Source organism: Lissotriton helveticus, chromosome 10 (genome assembly GCF_964261635.1).
Source record: "Lissotriton helveticus chromosome 10, aLisHel1.1, whole genome shotgun sequence".
Taxonomy (NCBI): domain Eukaryota; kingdom Metazoa; phylum Chordata; class Amphibia; order Caudata; family Salamandridae; genus Lissotriton; species Lissotriton helveticus.
The window spans coordinates 1,113,803,753-1,113,823,498 of NC_136071.1; the positions used below are offsets into that span (position 1 = coordinate 1,113,803,753).

The window sequence follows — 19,746 nt, forward strand, 5'->3', positions numbered from 1 at the left end:
TGGATGCCAAATCTGTCCGTGGGACATCGTGAGAAGGACCGGAATCGTCCGCAAAGGAAGAGGAGGGACGAGCGACAGAAGATGGAGTTCCGTGAACCAGAACTGTCTCGGCCAAGCAGGGGCTATCAAGATCATCTTGCATGGTTCCACCACCTTGATCTTCCTGATAAGCCTCGGGATCATTGGAATGGGGGGAAAGGCGTATACGAATGCTCTTGACCAAGCTATCGAAAGCGCATTCCCTAATGACCCTTGATGGTGAAGACCTGCATTTCTTGTTGGTCGGGGTGGCAAATAGATCTATTGAAGGTTTGCCCCACTGTTGGAAAATCTCGTCCAATACCATTTGGTTCAGTTCCCATTCGTGACTGACTGAAGACAGCCTGCTTAGTCTGTCGGCATTTTCGCTTAGAACCCCTGGTAGATGTTCCGCCTGCAGCGATATTCCGTGAAGAATAGCCCATTTCCAGATTTCCTGAGCTTCCTGAGACAACGGAAGAGATCTGGTTCCCCCTTCTTTGTTTATGTAATGTATGGCCGTGGTGTGAGAACTTCCGAACCTCGCAATTGAGGGAGAAACGCTTGAAGAGCCAGCTTGATAGCCCTGAGTTCTAGGAGATTGATGTGAAGAAAATGGTGCTGAGGTGACCAACGTCCGCTGACATGGAGATCCTGAAGTACTGCACCCCAGCCCTCCAATGACGCATCCATAGTCACCACCTGAGGAGACGGATTGCTTACGAAAGATAGACCTTGGGAAAGGTTTTCCTGCTTCGTCCACCACAAGGCAGCTTTTTTCATTGCCGAGGTGATCGTCATTTTGTCGTCGAATGAACCGTAAATTTGCTTCCACTGTTTGTCTAGCTGCTCTTGAAGAGGTCGCACCCTAAGTCTGCAGTGAGGAATTAGAGGGATACATGAGGAGATTACTCCCAGAAGGGATTTGTAACCGCGTACTGAATGATACCTTCTTTTTCTCAAGCACAGTGCCATGTTTCGCAGTTTTTCCTGTCTTTCAAAGGATGGGAAAGCCTTGTTGAGATTCGAGTCCAATATGGCCCCTAAGAAGCGCGCAGTCCTGGACGGAACTAGAGATGATTTCTCCTTGTTGAGAGTAAGACCCAAATTCTGAAATAGGTTTGTACATGCCCTGACTGCTTCCTTCACTGCTTCCCTGGACGGGGCCTTCAGCAACCAGTCGTCCAGGTAAGGGAAGACCTGAAAGTGTTTTTTCCGCAGAAAAGCTGCCACCGGTGCCAGCACCTTGGTGAAGATTCTTGGGGCCAAGCGAAGTCCGAAGGGCAAACCCCTGAATTGAAAATGGCTCTTGGCTACTGTAAACCGTAGAAACCTTCTGTGTGCTAGATGAATGGGTATGTGAAAATACGCATCTTCGAGATCAAGCGTGGCCATGAAATCCCCTGATGAGACGCAGTATGTCTTGAAGCGAGACCATCGGGAAGGATTGAGAAATGAGATAGGTGTTGAGCTCCCTGAGATCTAAAATAGGGCGCCATTTCTCCAGCGTCTTCTTTACCAGGAAGAACCTGGAATAGAAACCCTCCCCTCTCTGAGATGAGGGGACCAGCTCCACAGCTCCCTTCAGGAGCATCTGATGAACCTCGAGCTGCAGGAGACGCAGATGCTTTGACGGAATGGCAGCAGGGGGCTTGGATGGTGGGATTTGTGTGAATGCCAAGGTATGGCCCTTTCGAATGATGTTTAGCACCCAGCGGTCTGATGTTATCTTGTACCAGTTCTGAAGGTATTGAGATACCCTGCCTCCTACCGATGATCTTGTGGAGGTGGGCACAGCAGGAAGAGGCAGGACGCCGCTATTGCCTCATGGACGCATCACGTCCTTGGCGATTCTGTTTCCCTCTAGTATTTGATCTGGAGAAATTCGAGGCTTGACCTTGTTTCTGATGATACGGCTGGCGGTATTGATGAGACCCTGAACCATATGATGAGTACCGCTGCTGCGGGTATGAGCCTCGGTAAGTGGTACTCTTGCCTCTGGCACCTTTAAACGGAGCCTTTCGATATTGAAGTGTACCCAGAGACCTAGCCGTCTCTGTATCCTTCTTAATATCTTGGAAAGTGTAATCTATATGCTTTCCAAACAACGTCTCTCCATCGAAAGGTAGGTGCAAGATTTTATTCTGGATCTCCGGCCTGAACCAAGTGGCCCTGAGCCATCCCTGGCGACGAAAAACCGCTGCCCCAGCTAATGATCGAAAAGCTGTTATGGCGATGTCCATAGCACAATCTATTATCTCCATCGATGTTGCTTCCCCTTCCTGTAAAATGTTCCTCGCCTCACCTTTCGCTTCCTGAGGCAGTTGATCTAAAACAGGCGAAATGTCTCACCATAACTGGCGATCATACCTGCCCAGTATCGGCAAAGCATTGGCTGCCCGTACCAGAAGACTAGCCATTGAAGAGAATCTTTTCCCAGCTTTATCTAGTCTCCTGCCTTCCTTATCAGGAGGAGTAGTCAAAGGAGCCGACGGGTTGCAGGACTTCCTCTGTGCCGCCTGCGAAATTACCGAGTCTGGTTTTGGGTGCCCCGTCAAAGACTCCGGACCATCCTCAGGCGCCTTATATTTCTTTTCCAGGCGCGGTAGGACAGGGACCACCCTAGCCGGGTTCTTCATAGACTTAAGGTCTTCCTCCCATACATGCTGTACAATAGGGATGGATCGAGTCACCTTCTTATATGGTTCCTTAAAGTCATATAGGAAACACTCAGTGGCAACAGACGGAATTGGTAGCTTGAACCTGCTAGATGCCCTTTCCATCAACTTATGGAACCCTCCGATATCCACCGTAGGGGAGTCCACAGGGTCTGGACATGGTGACGCCGGGTCCGGAATTATGTACTCGTCCCATTCTCAGCCCGGATTAGGCCTGCCATCAAGGTTCTGATCCTCATCCGAGGAATCATCCTGAATGTCTGGTGTCATTGAAGGTATTTGAGGAGCCGGTGTTTGCGGCTGAGACACCACCTGAGTCAGCAACTCTGGAGAGATCATCACCGGGGTCCTAGGGACAGGCAAGGCTTGAGTAGTCGGAACAGCAGCCAGCTGAGAACACCTGGATTTGTAATTCTGCAACATGTTATGGAGATCTTGCAAGAGAGAAGTTGGAACAGATACCATCTCTTGTCTCGTGAACTCATGTGGCTGAGAAGAATGTTAATATGCACATTCCTGCAGATACTCTCCTTCCGAATCTGTCTCCTGACATTTCACCAGCAGTTGGGATGGACTGTGTGCATACCCAAACGATTCCTGATCCTCAATCTGAATCCTCATCATCCTCCTCTAACAAAAAAGCGGGAGTCATGGGGGTAACCCTCCTTGAGACGTGATGTCCGGAGTAATTCTGGTCATAGAAATAGTAATTTTCTCCGCCGACGACAGTATCGTCGACGAAGGAGTTGTTACAGGTAAACCTGCTGTCTTCGGCGTTGTAGACGGAATAGACACCGTCGACGAACGAACTGTCGATGACGAGACAGTCGACACTCCTGCCGTTGTCAGAGTTGTCGTCGTCGAAGCACTCGATGACTCCGTCGTCATCACCGTCGACGAACGTCACTGTCACACCGTCGACGATATCGTCGACGCCGATGATCCCGTCTACCGTACCATCGACGAGCCTGTCGACGGCACCACTTTAACTTTGGGCTTGAACGCCTTCGTTGACGGAGCCTTCTGCTGCGTCGTCGACGACTTGGAACTCCTGTCAGACTTCTCAGAAGACTGAGAAGATGGCTTTTTGAAGGCTGGAGCAGTCTTCATCCCAGTAGACGGTGTAGATGGTCCCTCCCTCTCCTTTACACCATGGTGAGGAGATTCGACCTGACCCTGGCTCTCAGACTCTCTGGGGGTCTTTTTTGAGGCCTTAACTGGACACGCCAAAGAAGGTGAAGGGGAAACCCTACCCCTTTTGACTGACCTTCTTGAAGATGAGGCTGAAGAAGACTCCTCACTGTCACTGGAGACTGTGTCTTTTCTGTACTTCAGCTTCTGGAGTCAGGTGAGGAGCCGACCCTCACGGTCCCGGAGGGTCTTGGTAGAAAAGGTGCAGCAGATCTTGCAGTCCGCAGCCTTATGATCCGGGTACAGGCAGTATATACAATCTTTATGCCTGTCCTCAACAAATAACCTTTTCTTGCCACAGGTGGAACATGGCTTGAAAAGGGCCGCCTTATCAGACATCCTGGAAGGGACAGCCAACAATTCTGAAGAAAAAACCTGAAAAGAGTAGAGATTGAGCAGAGCTCAAAGGAGACTCCGTAAGCACAATGTGTGGTAGAAAATCTGAGGCTCTGAGGTTCCTTCAGGAGGGTTCTATTGGGTGAGGCTCTTCTGATTGGCTAATGCTTAGTTTGGTCTCTTTTACAAAAAGAGGAGGATATGCAACAAAAGGGAATGAGGCCTAGGCCTTTTTCTTTCTCTTTTGTACCTACTGCTATGTTATTTTTGTTACCGAGACTCCCATTCAGACGACGGGGAATGGAACTAAAGCATGGGAATCTATGAAAGTTCCAATACTGGGGCAAATACCTGGTATCTAGTGGGCTGGGCTTTTCTGTCCCCGGGGGGTGGGGGGGCCAGAAAGACTTAATGTACCCAAAATGTTATGGGGAGGAACAAAGGCCCTTGCCCAAGGGGCCGCTCCCCCCTCCCTGGTTGCTAGTGGGTGGATCCCTGCTTGGGGATCGCCCTCCTGGGGCGATCACCAAACAGGGATCCACTAGGGAAGGGTCCGATTCGAAAGGGGGGATTCTCCCTTTCCAATGATACCTCTCCCGTCTTTCTACGCGCTCCTGGTCTGAGATAACCCCCAGAGTACGTAGAAAGTGAAACGTAAATGAGCCTCAAGGCTCATTTCAGTTTTGGTTTCACTGAAATGACGTCAGCGCGACATGCACGCTGATGGTCATTTCAGGGAAACCATCTGAAGGGGTTAAAAAATCTTTCTCCATTATAAATTTTAAAAAATCATCTAGCTATCAAAACATTTCTAGGCAAAAGGCATTAAGCTTTTCAAAAACAAATGAGAATGTTGTCCTCAACAGAGAAAATTAAACGGTCTAATAGTGTACTTTAAACGATCATACCTGTTATATCGTTACATAAAATCTAAATTTGCATGATTGATTGTTTATAAGCATCTTTATAGGCATTTTCATTATTCTGTAGTTGCAAAATATCAAGCCAGTAATCATATACATTCATAGTTCAAATATCCAAGGAGAAGTAATGAAAATGAGAGGGCAAGTCTAGGATCCTACGCATGATCATAGTCAGTCAGTCAGTCAAATACTTTATTCGATAAATTAATATCATAAAAAGACATAGTACAATACAAACAATTAATTACACACAAAAACATCATAGACAAAGAAGTTCATTATGTCAGTGTAGATTTTATACAATATAAATATATCTTAAAAATGTAATAAAAAGTTGCAGGAACTTTTGTCCTATAATAAAATCATGGAATAAAAAGACGGACAATCTAATTCAGAAAATATCGGCAGGGATAGGTGTGACCTTGACAATCTTGTTCCTTATCCGAGTAGCAGCAACTAGAAAACTAGCAACATGGAATATTATTCGTGGGGTGTGTAATTGTTGTAGGTACAGAAGGGCTGGCCTAACCTGTATGAAACCCACCTCCCTCAGAATTGGGAACAAAACTTTCTTTCTGATTTCTCGATAGTGTTCACAGAACATAATAAAGTGTAAGGTGTCCTGGGTCGAGAAATCGTCACATTGACAAGGATCTGCCCGTTCTGGGGGGCACCAATTTTTAAAACAACCTAAGGAAAAATTAATCAAATTAAAACGAAATCTTGTTAGACGGTGCCGATGAAAGGGGCGATTCACTATGGTGAGGTAAGGTTCAGGGCCTAGGGAGCTAATTAGAGCATAATTAGTTCTGACTGTTGGTTTCATCAACTCAACCTCCTCCCGCTCTAGAGAGAGTAAGTTCATCATAGCATTTTTGGACAGTCCGATGTCCTTCCTCACTATGACCATAGTCAACAAGAACTGGTTCACACAAATTGCTGCCTGAGCACTCAAGATCGTGCTTTTCATTGTTTTTTCATTGTTTTTCCTTTGGGTGCCTGTCTAGTGTACGGACTCCACGTGAACAACCATGGCAGTGTGAATGGTGAGAGTCTGGAGAAAGAGCAGAAGCTCCTTCCCATCCAGTAGGTGCTGGTGGATGCCATCAATGCATCACCTGAGAGAGTGGTCTCTTCTCCTTTAGAGCCGCTTAGTAAAAAAATTATTGAATACGGTGCAGTATCCTAACCCCAGACGGGGTAGGCCTGAGGCTTGCGCCTCTTATTGACACTTAGGGCACCAACAAGGGCAACGTCAGACCTGCCACCAAAGCTGGGGCGGTCTCTCCACTCTCTGACGCCTTTGAAAGGCTAAGTCAAGCCTACCTAAAATGGTATCTGGACACCCTGGATGCACAGGACGATTCTCAACCTGGGTATACCCCAATGAAGATTCATGTTCCCACCAGTGGACAGATGACCATGCCGGAAAGGATTCAGAGACCCTAAATGGGGATTCACGTGATGAACTTTTAACAAGGGAAGGAGAGAGAGAATATATGGATTCGTTCTCCCTAGGTAACGTTTACAAAACAAGAGGAATCCATAAAATTATGGGTTGACGATTTCCCTACTGTGGTTGGGAGCACGTCTGGTGTTTTTGGGTACCCCTCACACACCAACAGGCCCCTTGGTGTCATGCTTCATCATCGGGGTCATTGTATCCCTCTACGGGATACGGCGTGCTGCGACCTGCGAGTACGCGGGAGCACTTTTATGTCTATGTGTGGTGTATAGTGAGGGATATTTTATCATATAGTGAGTGAGTGTGGTGGTGGGGTCGGGAAAGTGAATGGAAGTTAAAAAGGACCTAACTCGTGGGTGGACTCAAAAAACTTTAATGGTTCCCCGAGTTGGTACTATTAAAACAAGTAATAAGAGGAAGAGCGTAGTATTATGTGCGCTGCCTCTGGGTGTGTGTCAACATGTTTCGATGTAAAAACATCTTCTTCAGGACAGGGTTACACAAAATCCCCACCTTACTCAAAAAGTGTTAGGTCCTTTTTAACTTCCATTCACTTTCCCGACCCCACCACCACATGTATGTAGGATACAGGTGATCAGGACTATTGGGGGGGTGGGGGGTATGCTTAATCCGGAAGATATTCAACACCCCATTCCGCGGGCTGGGTCACTGCCTCTAAGGTGGCGAGATATGTGGCCAGCTGCATTAGAAAACCCATGGACCATTAGGTATGGGGTCATCTTAGGGCTGAGTGCCCTACACCTTCTTTAGCCTGTAAAAAGGTGTGTGCCCCTGAAATTGATATTATGATGGAGACTTTCATCACCAAGCTCATTAGGACCAAAGAAGGGTCTTGACCAATCCTGGCAGTGTGGTCTGGTGGTGAATGGGGGTCTCTTTGAGGAACCTCTCATTAAGGAGCTTTCCCAGTTCGTTAACACATCCTCAATGCTTGACCAGGCGCAGCAATTCATCTGCAAAGTCTTCAGTCAGAAGATTTTTGGAAGGGCCGGAGAGGTAGGGAGCTATCCTCTGGCCGGGCGTAGATTTCAACAATGGCAGGACCAGAGAAGTTGGGAGGGGTTTACCCTTCCCATAGGTAACGGCAGACGTCAGGAGGCAAAAGAGCCTTCCAAGGAGCCAGGAACACACCAGGTGGCACCACCAGTAAGCAATATCACTTCTTCCTACAAAGGGTGAAGGGTAGGTTGCAGTGGTTCAGTCACAATTGGACGACTTTGTACTTTAAGCTGATCACAGGCATGGTATCACTGGTTGTCAACCAGCTTTAAGCTAGCGTGATCTGAGCCTCTGGTCCGGACATAGAATACAACATTTCCTAGCTATTGTGAAGGAAAGTATTAACTCTTTTAAGGATAAGGAGGCCAGGATTATCCCTCCCGATTTGATTCACACTATCACCCTCCCTCTATTCTATGAAGCTCACAGCATTGTGGATAATGAGATTTACAGATGATATTGTGATTTCAGTGGTTAATAACTGTGTTGCGAAGTAGGTCCAGAACTCAAAAAATCATTTAATTTTTACTAGACCTGCAGGTCTAGTAACCTACAAGATCTACTTGACCTAACTGAAATGCACTTGACCAGTCTGTGAAAGCAAGCAAATGTGCAGGTTAACTAGATATAAAGGCATCTTTATTGCTCCTTTACTTAGTGAGCAATAAAGATGCCTTTAAATCTTGCTCTCTTGTACATTTCCTCCGCTTTCAGAGACAGAGGTCAAAAGTCAGTTTATTTTCCTACTCGCCAGAAAGGGCAAGTAGGACCTAAAAAAAGCTCGCCCTAATTGAATCTGGCTCACAAATCTGAGTGGGCAAGTGGATTTTTCGAGCCCCGAGGTCTAATAGTGATGTGTATTTTGACTTCTTGTACTATTCTCATAACACGGACGGATACTTTGATTGATGATTTATCAGGTTTTGGAACTTTTACGTCTTGTCCTGTTTTTTCTTAGGAACTGACAATAAGCAAGAATTCTCAAAGAAATGTTTGGATCAGGAGGTTTCGCACGAAGAAAGAGGAAGTGGTTTTTCGTGATGTTGAAAATATGGAACTTACTCTATGGTTAGTGTATTGATTTTACAGCAAATACTTAAGGGATTTGTAGTCTGAGTTTAACTGTTGTTGTTAAGGAAGCTGAATGAATAAAATGAGAGAGAGAAGCAATATCCTCGCTTCTGTGTCGTTAATAGAATTGAAACCTTCCCTCACAATAGCTAAGAAATTTTATATTCACTTTAATAAAACGCATAAGTGTAGACCTGCCACCCCTAGAACCATATTAAATGTTAATTTGTAGTACTTGGCCACCAGAACCCTGGGACACCAACCCATCATTCTAAGGTTGATAGCTGGGCTGTACTCTTCTTAAAGAAGTTGTGGCCAACCCTTTGAGGGTAATTCTGAAAGTCCTACAATAGTGTTAGAAGAGACACTATCGTAAAGAAAAGGGGGCGGTTCTCATCATAATTGATATGAGGCAAGAGGTGCAATTTCTGAGATAGCGCATTAGGCACAGTTACGAGGTGATATTATGCGACTAGCACATCACTTCACTGTGGCCAAAAAATAATCCAGACTACTTCTAGTCTTGAGGTCCACGTCTGCCCAGTAATAAAAAAAAGTATAGAATTTGACAAGCTCACCAGGAATCCAGAGAATTTTCACAAAATATTAAGAAAGCTCAATCCGTGGGAGCAGGGCCAACAAGGGGAACTCTGATAGAGAAGCAGATCCTCCATGTACCAGGACACTCAGTCCTCTTTTCCTGGGGCAAGTTTGAATTGCTGCACTAATATGGCTTTTCTGAACTGCTAAGCTTTTGAAAGAGAGAGAATTAGTCCTATAGTAGCGTATTTCATGAGTTTCATATGAGAAACTTCCAACTAGTGAGTAAGGGCATGCTGGAGGAGCTGAATATTATTATGGGTAAAGTGACAAGGCGTAAAGCCACACTAATAAGGCAGACACAGTGAATGAAAACTTTTGTCTCTGCATTTATGAATGAGATGGGCCTGTATGAGGCGCACAGTTAGAGTCTAACCAGCTCTGGGAAAGGCAGCAATTACCACCTCCTGCAAGCCTTCCTCTTCCAACATGCACACTTGTGTTAAGACCTTTTTTGTTGTTAGAAGCAGAAACACACACACACACACACACCCTCCTTCCCCCCTCCCCCCCCCCCCCCAGGGTATGTGGATTTCCCTGGATGAACCAAAATAATAGCCACAATGAAGTAATTCTTTTTTAGTAATGGGAAAAAATGCTGTGCCAGAGAGTTTATTTTTTGTATTTAAATTGCATCAACAAAAGGTTTGCAGTGCTAAGATCACCCTTTTCTCAACTTTCAGAAAAAGGCATAGTTGTTCAAAATAAAAATAAATAAAGGATACCACAGTTTTTGCATTATTGTATGTATCGAGTCGACTATTTTCCATAGTTCCTACGTACTTGAGGTTTGTGGTGGACCCAGATAAGGAACTCAATGGTGAACCCAGAATACTATTCTTGAAAACAGGACAAAAACTGGAATTCATTACGTGGTAATTTGTTTTCTCAAGGGAACAAATCACTGAAATCATAAAATAATAAAAATTATGTAGAAAAAAAAAAAAGAAATCTGACGTTTTTGCCTGAAATTTTTTGCCCCATTGACTACATTTCAAAAGTAGCGTTACCTTCATCAGGGTTTGCGGATTATCCAAAAACGTGCGATTTTCCAGGGTCAATATGAATAAAGATTTTTTTAAAGAGGATATACATAGGGGGTTCAGAGGTGATCCGCAATGCATCAGAGCTACTAGGACATGGCATTGCATGAGAAAGTTCCTTGAGGCCACAGTGACTCGTTGCCATGTTCAAACACCTCTGCAAAGCAATCTTTCAACTACACCCACCAGACAGCGCTTTGACTGAGAGACAGAGTGCTGAAGACCGTAGGGCTACAGCTGGGGAAAATGGCAGTCATCATTGCACATGGTCACTTATTCCCCATAGGCACTATACACTCCAGTCAACTAGACACACATTCCTGCCGCAGTAGATGTGCATAAGAGTACATTTGCCCTGCAGTCCAGTCTACCAGTGCACAGATCAAACCGAAAGCCCATTCACCCCTGAGCGAAAGAGGTCAGCCCTCTCTTGATCTTTGAGCGCCCCAACCATATTGTTCTGCACCACCTCACGGCTGCACAATCACTCAGCCTTTCAATCACAATCTAGCAGCAGGCTCAGAAAGTAGCATCTCAGTTGACTCTCTACTAATCTCTCAGGCAGCTTGCATGCCATAGGCAGCTCTGGAAACAATGACACCACTATCACCTTACACCAACAGGCCGCAGGATGGTGGGACACTATTTTGGCAAGCCAACCCACAACCAGCACTATTCTTGAAAGCAGTCAGGGGGGCAGGATCAATGCGGGAAACATGAGTTGGTGACTATGCGTCTCAGCCAGTGTCTTAAAGGCTCCTAAAGTATTATGTGGGGATAGTCTTGCAATCAAAGAATGCATAATACGATTATAGAAATATGGAAAGAGATACAATAAGGCATTCAATTCTACCAACGATCAAAAACTTTGTTGTTCCAAAGCTTTCTTTTTAAATCTTTTATACATACGAAATACATTTGTATTTTGTATTTACATTTATAAAGAGCACAGCTACCCAACAGGGTTTCCCGGTGCTGGACATGCGGGGGCCGAAACAGCTAGGCAGAGACAAAAGAGTAGAAATACAGAGGAAAAAGAGAGATCAGATCGAGTCACTAAAGAGCAACATCTTTAAGCTCTTATGGAAGGCCAAAAGAGATTGACAGTTTCTAAGGTCAATCGGAAGGGCATTCCAGAGCCTGGGGTCAAGACATGAGAAGGAGCAACCCCCTCATACGGACCAACCGAATCTTGGGAACAGAGAACAATGAAAGGCTGGACGAGCGCAGCTGTCGAGCCGGGACATTCATTGTGAGCAGGCTTTGAATGTAGGAAGGAGCAAGGCCCCATTTGACACGCAACATGTAACCAAGGGTCTTAAGCTCAATGTGCTTGCTGATTCTAAGCCAATGAAGTTGGTGGAGTAGAGGAGAAGCATACATAACGTTCCAAGTAAGGAACCACTGACACATTTGCTTTAAAATCAAATGAAAGAAAAAAAAAAAATCGAAAAAGTTAAAAAAAAAAGTGGGTAACAAAAAGTGGGAAAAATAAAAAGTTCTTCTAGCGACAATAAGAAATAAGTTGAAAATGTTCAGAAAGTATTAGGATCCGGTTAATACACAGAATGAGATTAAGCATAGAGTTAGGTCCAAGAAGAGTGTAAGGGAAAGGCTTTAAGGTATTGCTAGGCTATTATACAGAACACAGATTAGGGACAGTGTTACGTTATGGTTTAGAGGCAGGGACAATTATAGTGTTAGACATACGGGTGACATGAAGGAATTGCTGTTGGAAACATTTGGGGCGAGGAATAGGACTATGTATAAACTTAGGGTTTGGGGCAGGGTACCGGAAGACTGTAAACTAGGGTTGGGGGAAGAAATAGTTTGTAGCATGTGGCTGGCTGGCTCCCTTAACAATTAGAAGCTGTGTAACTAGAGTTTTCAAATTTTTTGTCATATTTTTCCTTTATAACTTTTTGCATTTTCTATAAAAACAAATGTTATCAATTAAAGTATCTAACCTTCAACTTCCATTTGTGCATTTGATTGCAACAAAAATGAGAGTTGTGCTTTAACATAAATACAGGCAATACCAGACAGCTTATTGATGAATGTTACTCTTTAAAGCTGGTCTAACCTTTCAGGAAACATGATCTCAAGTACGACTTACAACATATATTCACTTACCTGGACAAAAGCTACAGTAACCACAATAAGAATTGCCTACCCAAGAAAAAAGAAAGACAAAAGTTACTAACAATCTGAAAACATTTTAACAAGTCATATATGCTAGATGTGCTTTACTTTGAATGTAAAATGTTTAAGGGCCACTTAAGACAATTCACTTCTTTTTATTCATGTGACTAACTATATAATTCGATGATCAGGTAAGAAATTATGGCTTTGGGAAAAAACGTTACCACGGTCACAATCGTGGTTAGTCTTGAGTATAGAAAGCATGCGTTAAATATATAACAGTGTGCTTGGAGAATTCTAGGATTCAAAATACCGATTGTTTGACTTGTATACTTAAACTCATATTTGCTTGTTTCTGATCAATGAAAACAGATCAAACAATCTTTAGGACATGTGCTTTTTAACTCAGCAGGTTTGGTATTACTTAAAATAGCATTATTATTATTTGCCTACTTAGATTACGGGCATTTTATGTTTCTCAAGAACAGTGTGTTTAATATTTATGAACAGCAAAAAAACTATTATCAGTAATCCTAATTTTAACTGTACTTCACAAGTAATGACTAAGTAGTTTTAAGAACCTTACTCACATTACTAACAGGTTATACATGCCATTTTCAACATATTCAAATATTCCTCTGTATGTGTGCTGTATAGAAGGCCAGAATATACACAGATCCCACCACTCTGATCCTAAATCATTGTTCTCATTAATTTCACATTCCCATAGATTCCATATTCATTGCTGTACATATGGGGGCAGTTGTGGTTTAACCCAATACAAAAAGAACCTCTTCAAACTCCACCATTTAGTTTTCCTGTATATATTAGGCCCAGGCAGTCAGCCTCCATATTCGATGCATCACCCAACTAGTACTAGTGTTCAGACTATATTCTGCTCAAGTGGGATAGAAAAAGAGACTAGAAATGGGCTCCAAGATCAAGACTGAAGAGTTTGCGATTTCAGATATATGCTGAAACATGGCCTAAAGGAGCCACCAATAAATGATGCACAAAAGCAGCCTGTGCAAGGCATGCTACGTCTGTTTATTACGGAAAATTTCAAAAAGAATTGTGAAAAATCATAAAAAAATACTGACTCTTTTAAAGAATTTGACTGCTTGTTCAAAAGCGCGCATAGCGGAGGTTCCCAAACCCTATCAATGGTAATTGGACAGTACAAATTCTGTCGTTTTTTCCTTAAGTGCTCCAACCCACCATATTTAGATATCTCTGAAATATTTATCAGGGGGGGCACTACATAAACCACATGCTGTTGAGTACTTCCATAAGAAAATATGTAAACCATCTTCTTTTCAATATTCCCACAATCAAATAAACACAGATGACAAAGCATCGGAAGTGATGTCGATGTAGGAAGCTGGCTCTGTATATACTATACCAAAGTATATACTGAGTGCACAGTGTGCACAGAGTCCAGTGGACCACAAAGGTATGCAGAGGTAAAGTTAGATAGCATCTCGCTCTCTATTTGTGGTTGTGTGGTCGAGCAGTAATGCAGTATCAGAGGACAGTGTTAAGCATTTGTTGTACACACTCAGTCAGCAAATGAATTCATACTCTCAAAGACTGAAATTCAGACCAATTGTTTTGGTATAAAAATATTCTTTTTTTTTTTTTTTTTTTTAGAACCAAGCAAGCCTGGCACAGGTAAGTGATAAATACTGTGCAGTAAATCTACAGTTGTAATACAGTCTGGATTGTGATTGCATATGCACTTTGCTTTGACTTAAAGCATGGTTGCAGAGAAATGCAATACTTTGTAAATACAGTACATAGTACTGTATTTAGTAAAATACCAGGTAAGTTATTTCTTGGATTACTTTTCTTACACAGAGTAGTATACCGAGATACTACTCTGGGACTTTTCCTGTAAACAGGTAAATAAAATCGTTTTTGTTAAACAGTACAATTTTAAAGAATTTCTTTGGGTTTTCAAACTCCACACTTAGCAACTTTTCCAAGAAAAACAGTCAATGTTATCCAATGGAGGAAAATAGGGTTATCAGTTTAAAGGTAAGTATTTGGTAGTGGGAGTTGAGGTTCTGGGAATAGACTCCGGGGTCCCCCAGGGTCAAGGATTACACCCTCAGCAGCACTAGGGCAGCCGGGTGCTGAGGCCCAATGTTATCCAACGGAGGATAGGTGGCCTCCGGTTGGTGGCTGCTGACTAGCAGGCCACTTGGCTGTGGGAGCAAAGCTCCTGGACTTTAGCTCAGGGCAAATATGGACACAAAGTAGCACCAAAGGTGCACCCTCAGCGGCACTAGGGCGGCCAGGTGTAGGGTGCTGTTTCAACGTTGGGCGCCATGTTTGCTATGGGGAAGCTCTGGTTTGCAAAGGCACTGCAGGCTTTAGGACGAAGGTCTTCTGGGTGCGACCACCACTTCGAGAGGTAAGTTGGGGGTTGGTCAGGCACCATCGGTTTGGCCACCCAAGGCCATGTGGCGTCGGGTTCAGGGGTGCCTTTTGGGGTCGGATCTTCTTACCAGCTCCTGGTCGCAGTTGGGGGGATTTAGGCTGCAGGTGTCTGCTTGAGGCAGGTATGGGGTCGCTGGATCTCAGGTCAGGATCGCCAGGGGAACCTCTTCTTGGTGTTTGCCCACTCGAGCTCGGGCCGCGGACGGCGGGTGCAGAGTGATGTGGATTCACGGTTTCCGGCCGGGGCCAGAGGTTGCAGATTAACAAATCTGGTGTTCATAGGAGACAAAGTCTTTGTAGTTGAAGGCAGGCAAAGTCTTTTGATTGTAGGCAGGCAGATCCTCCGGGGTTTTCGAGGTTCCTGTCTGCAGGACACACCGGGATTTTGCAGGAGCAGGTTCGAGGTGGAGACAGGCCAGTAGGGCTGGGGACAAGTCAGTGGGCGTCTTCCTCTTGTTAGCTTCGGCAGGGCTGTTTGGTCCTTCTTCTTTTCTTGTTGTGGGGATGGGTACACTCCCTATTATGCCACCCTCCTGTGGGAGAGGGGCATATGCCTTGTTGGCTGGGTCCCTTCATCTGCAAGATGGCGAGGACTGAGAGTTGTGCTTCACCTTGCCTCCCCCACCTGAGGGGTGGAGTTGGCAGAGGTGGGCACACCTCTCTTCCTCTCTTCCTCACTTGTTTTTCCCACCGGTTCTCCCACCCAAAGTGGGGTTCAGAACCAGTGGGGACCAGTTGCTGAAAGCAGCACGTGGTCTGGGGAAGCTCACAAAGGCGGCAAGCCTTTGAAGCTCTCCATTCACAAACCCTGCCCATCCTGGGGGAGGAGGCTTGGCACCTTGTCCCAGGATGTGCATGGTTTCATGCCCCAGAGAGCAGCAGGCTCTCGACCCAGGGGTCCTGAAAAATGTCTGGTGGTGGCAGCTGAAAGCAGCCACTCAGCCGGGACACTAGTGGTAGGTTAGTTTTCAGGGGGCATTTCTAAGATGTCCTCTGGGTGCATTTTTCATTAAATCCCACACTGGCATCAGTGGGGGCTTAATGTGCTGAGAAGTTTGATACCAAACTCAGTTTTCAGTGTAGCCATTATGTTGTTGTGGAGTTCGTAATGACTAACTTCCAGCACCATATACTCTTAATGGCAGCACTGCACTTACAGGGTCTAAGAATGGACTTAGACACTGTAGGGGTACAGGGCTCATGCACCTAAACATGTTGCGCCCCCAAGAGTCCAACCAGCCGGTCTCTCGCAATGGTGGAGTCAACAGCGGCGGCAGGGAGGGAAAAGCAGTCCGCAAAAGAGGACTGGAGGCGGAGGGGTGGTGGGAAAGGCACGCCGGGTCACGCGGCGCCGGGAGGTGCCGGTGCAGAAGATGTTGAGGCACCGGGTTCCCTGAGGCAGGACGCCTTAAAGCCCCAGCAAAGGAAGAAAGGAGGGAACCTTCAAAGGGAAGTAAGATTTCCCTCCCACCAGAGCCCTGGTGCAGGACCTCCAACAGATGGTCCATCGGGAAGTGAGCCACTGCATGAGTGAAGGCCGCACCCGCCTCCGTAGGGCCCCGCGGTGGGGAAAGCAGCTCCTCCGTGGGCGACTGCTGCAAACTAAGGCGGCCATCCCCGATGCCAAGCGAGATGGGCAAGGGCCAGACCTGAAAGTCAGAAGGATTCGAAGAATGAAGGACCTGCCGCTCTTCCGACCACCAGCTCTGCCACAGGAAGGGTGGGGAGCCGCCCTTCGACACCGGTGAAAAAGACACCACACGGCGACCAGTCTCCGGGGAGAACGACACCAAAATACAGCCCGCCTCCGGAGAAGAAGCGTCCGAAGACGAATCCGCGGTACGACCCCTGCATGGAGCCGTAGTGTCCGCAGCCTGAGGCAGGTTGTCTGCACCATCCTGTGTCGCCGGACAAGGTTCCTTCAAGTCACCACGCGTCGGAGATCGGAGCGGAGCTGGAGTCGAACTGTCACAGGGCGGCGCCGGAACAGCGCTGACCCGACCCCCGTCGAGGTAATCACCTGCGTGGGGGAACGCGACGGACCCGGGGAGTGGTACGAAGCCAGCCGCGGCACAGACTGAGGCGTAGATCGCTCGGCAACCCATGAGGCGGTGCCAGGGACAATTCAACCTCCGACTCGCCATCTGTCGAGGCAGCCGCTTGTGGGGCGGGACGAGAGGGGCCCAGCGAGGGGTCCGTACCTGACCACAACATGGAGCAGGATGAGGGTGCACCGACCCCTGTGGCTCCGCACGGTCCAGCTGCTGCCGGCGCTGTAGCGGCATCACATTGGCCTTAGACAGGACTGTTGGACTTGGCCACTTTTCCCAATATTTTTCGCTTCTCACCCCCCTATTATAGGATGTCTCCCCAAGGTAGAAAGATGTACAGGCCATGTGTGGTGTGAGACGCCATGTTAAATGTAATGCAATGGTGTGCGCACTTGTTAACCCCCATTGTGGAATGTACCCTGGTAACATGCTGTATTTAAAATGGATGCCAAGGCTGTGTGTGGTGCCACCTGACTGTGGTGGGTTAGCAGTCTAGTTGTTCCGTACCCAGCCATTCCAGCGTTTGGAGGTAATGCCTGGCGCCCAGGGTGCTCCACTTCTCCCCCTGAGCCAGTTAGAACCAGTTCCCCAGAGGCTTCTAGAAGCTGCTGTCACTGCCTGGTGGGTGGGGTGAGGGGCATATAAATAAGAGGCTGTGCCACCATGTGCTCAGACAGAGCAGGGACACGAACGCGAGGGGACCTGCTGCCAGGGGATACCGCCACCCAGGCCTGTGTGCTGGACCCTGCACCCAACCAAAACCCCTCTGCTGCCCCCAGGGCTAGTGGAAGCCCCACTGCAGGAGTACAGGCTGCTGTACAGGAGGAATGCCGCGCTAGAGTGGAGGATGGTCAAAGCCTACTGCCCTGTCTTGATGAGTACCCACTGACTGCTGACCTTGCCCAGTAGTGCCTTCTGCTCTGCCACCTGGCGCCTGAAGAAGGAGCGCCATCATAGGCCCCTGAGGCTGCTCGGACCTTGCGCCACGCGAGCGCTACACCTAAAAGCCCCTGAAGAGGAGAGCGCTATATTGGGGGTGGATTGGACCCCCAAGAGGTGAGGAGCGTTACCCTGGAGCCCCTGAGGCTTGCTGTTGGGACTGTCTGCCCCCCTACGTGCTATAATCCCAAAGTGCTGTGTGTGACTAAAAGCGCTATCATTCTTGAGCGCTGTGGAGCGACCAGAGCCTGCCTTGTGTCTTTTGCCCCGTGGGACTGCGAGAAGCGCTGTTGCCCCCTTTCTAGTGCTGTGCCCAGTGAACATTGTGCCTTCTCAGCTGTGTGTCTGAAACGCGCTGTATATCGGACTCACCGCCGCAGCCCATGTCTCATCCGCGTGCTCCTTGAAGCACTGTTGCCTCCGGGAGCGCTGCTGACATCACCGCTGCGACCCAGGGTTGCTGGCGCTGCTCTGCGCCGACCGGGAGTATTCCAGGGCCTGCGTCACCGCCCCGGCTCCGGCACTTCACTAAGAGGGACCCGCGGCAGCCTTCACCTTCGCGGCGGTCCCCGGAGCCAGGAGAGGGCCGCCGCAGTGCACTGGTAGACCGTGCCGGGCCCAGCGAGGCCAGGCGCCAGCATCACGTGAAGGGGGCGTCGGCCGCGTCATAGGCCACGCCCCGTCAACGCCACGCACGGATTGGATGCAGTGCCAAGCCCCCAGCAAGCGAGCCTCGGATTGGCTCTGGGGCCCGGCACCTGCAGGAGCTGCCCCGACATAGGCCGAAGCGGCCACGCCCGTCCCTGCCACGTCCCGACTGGTCCCGGGGCCAGAGGAGCCACCCAGAGGCCCGGGACTGGTCCAACTTCGGCGCAGGGCTTCCCAAAAGATAGGAGCCCTTCCCTCTCACCAGCACCAGCCCCGAGCAGCCCCAATACCAGGAGGAGGACCGGCGCACGGGCTCCCCAGCCTGCAGGAGCCCCCCCTTCGCCCCATACAGGAAGAGCCTCCGCGGAGGCCGTAAAAAGAGGTGACCTCCCTTTGGGAGACAGGGGTTGGGCCCTGTTGGCCCTGGGTACTGCCTCAAGTGCCTAGTCGGCCCCACAGCCGGGGATAAGGAAAAAGGGACTAAGGACCCCCTTGAACTGGGCATTAGCCCCATTTATCGACTATTCTGGTGATAGATTAAATCCCTGGCTAGGGGACTGTTCTGTTGACCTGCCCCTGAGCAAGAAACCTGTTTTATGTTGATGTGCCATACAAGCAGGGGATCATATGTTGCCATGAGCCACTCCAAAGCCTTGGTTTAAAGTGTGAAGTACTCAATGCCAACTAGGAAACGTTCCATCTCAAAGTGACCCATGAAGTGCTGTGTTCTTTTACTGCACCTGCTTAGGACCAATGGTGATGCCTACGCCTAACCTGATGTTTTGGTTCATCCCTAATGTCACGCCTAGTGCGTTATCCCTGCTTTCATGCTAATGGGGTTGTGGCCCCTACTCGTGGGGTTGCACCTACTGTTATAGGCCTGATAGGTGCCCACCTAATGTGTTAGGCTCAGGGTAATGTTGCACCTGTACTAATGTGCCTCATGTTTTCCTCTAAGGGTGATGCCCACTGTCAATGTCGCTTGAGCTTTTGCAAGGCCTAGTAGGTTGCTCTAGGTTAGGACTGATGCTCTTGGGCCTCAATATCATTTATGCCTAAGGTTCTATGCCATTCTTATGCGCACTGTGTTTCCTGCCTCATGATTTATATCTACTGATGTTCTATGCCTAATGTTCTTTTTGCAGGGGATGCCGATGCCATGCATAATATGCTTTTTGC

General features: G+C 47.4%; 1 protein-coding gene across 7 annotated transcripts in view; it reads right to left on the reverse strand.

Moving 5' to 3' along the window:
• Positions 1 to 19,746, reverse strand: part of ATP2C1 (ATPase secretory pathway Ca2+ transporting 1) — a 912,406-nt gene that overhangs the window by 542,505 nt on the left and 350,155 nt on the right. For all 7 annotated transcript variants that reach the window (XM_078663878.1, XM_078663881.1, XM_078663880.1 and 4 more), the window contains exon 5: positions 12,479 to 12,514. In XM_078663878.1, coding sequence (XP_078520004.1) covers positions 12,479 to 12,514 — 36 coding nt within the window. The remainder of the gene's footprint in view (positions 1 to 12,478; positions 12,515 to 19,746) is intronic.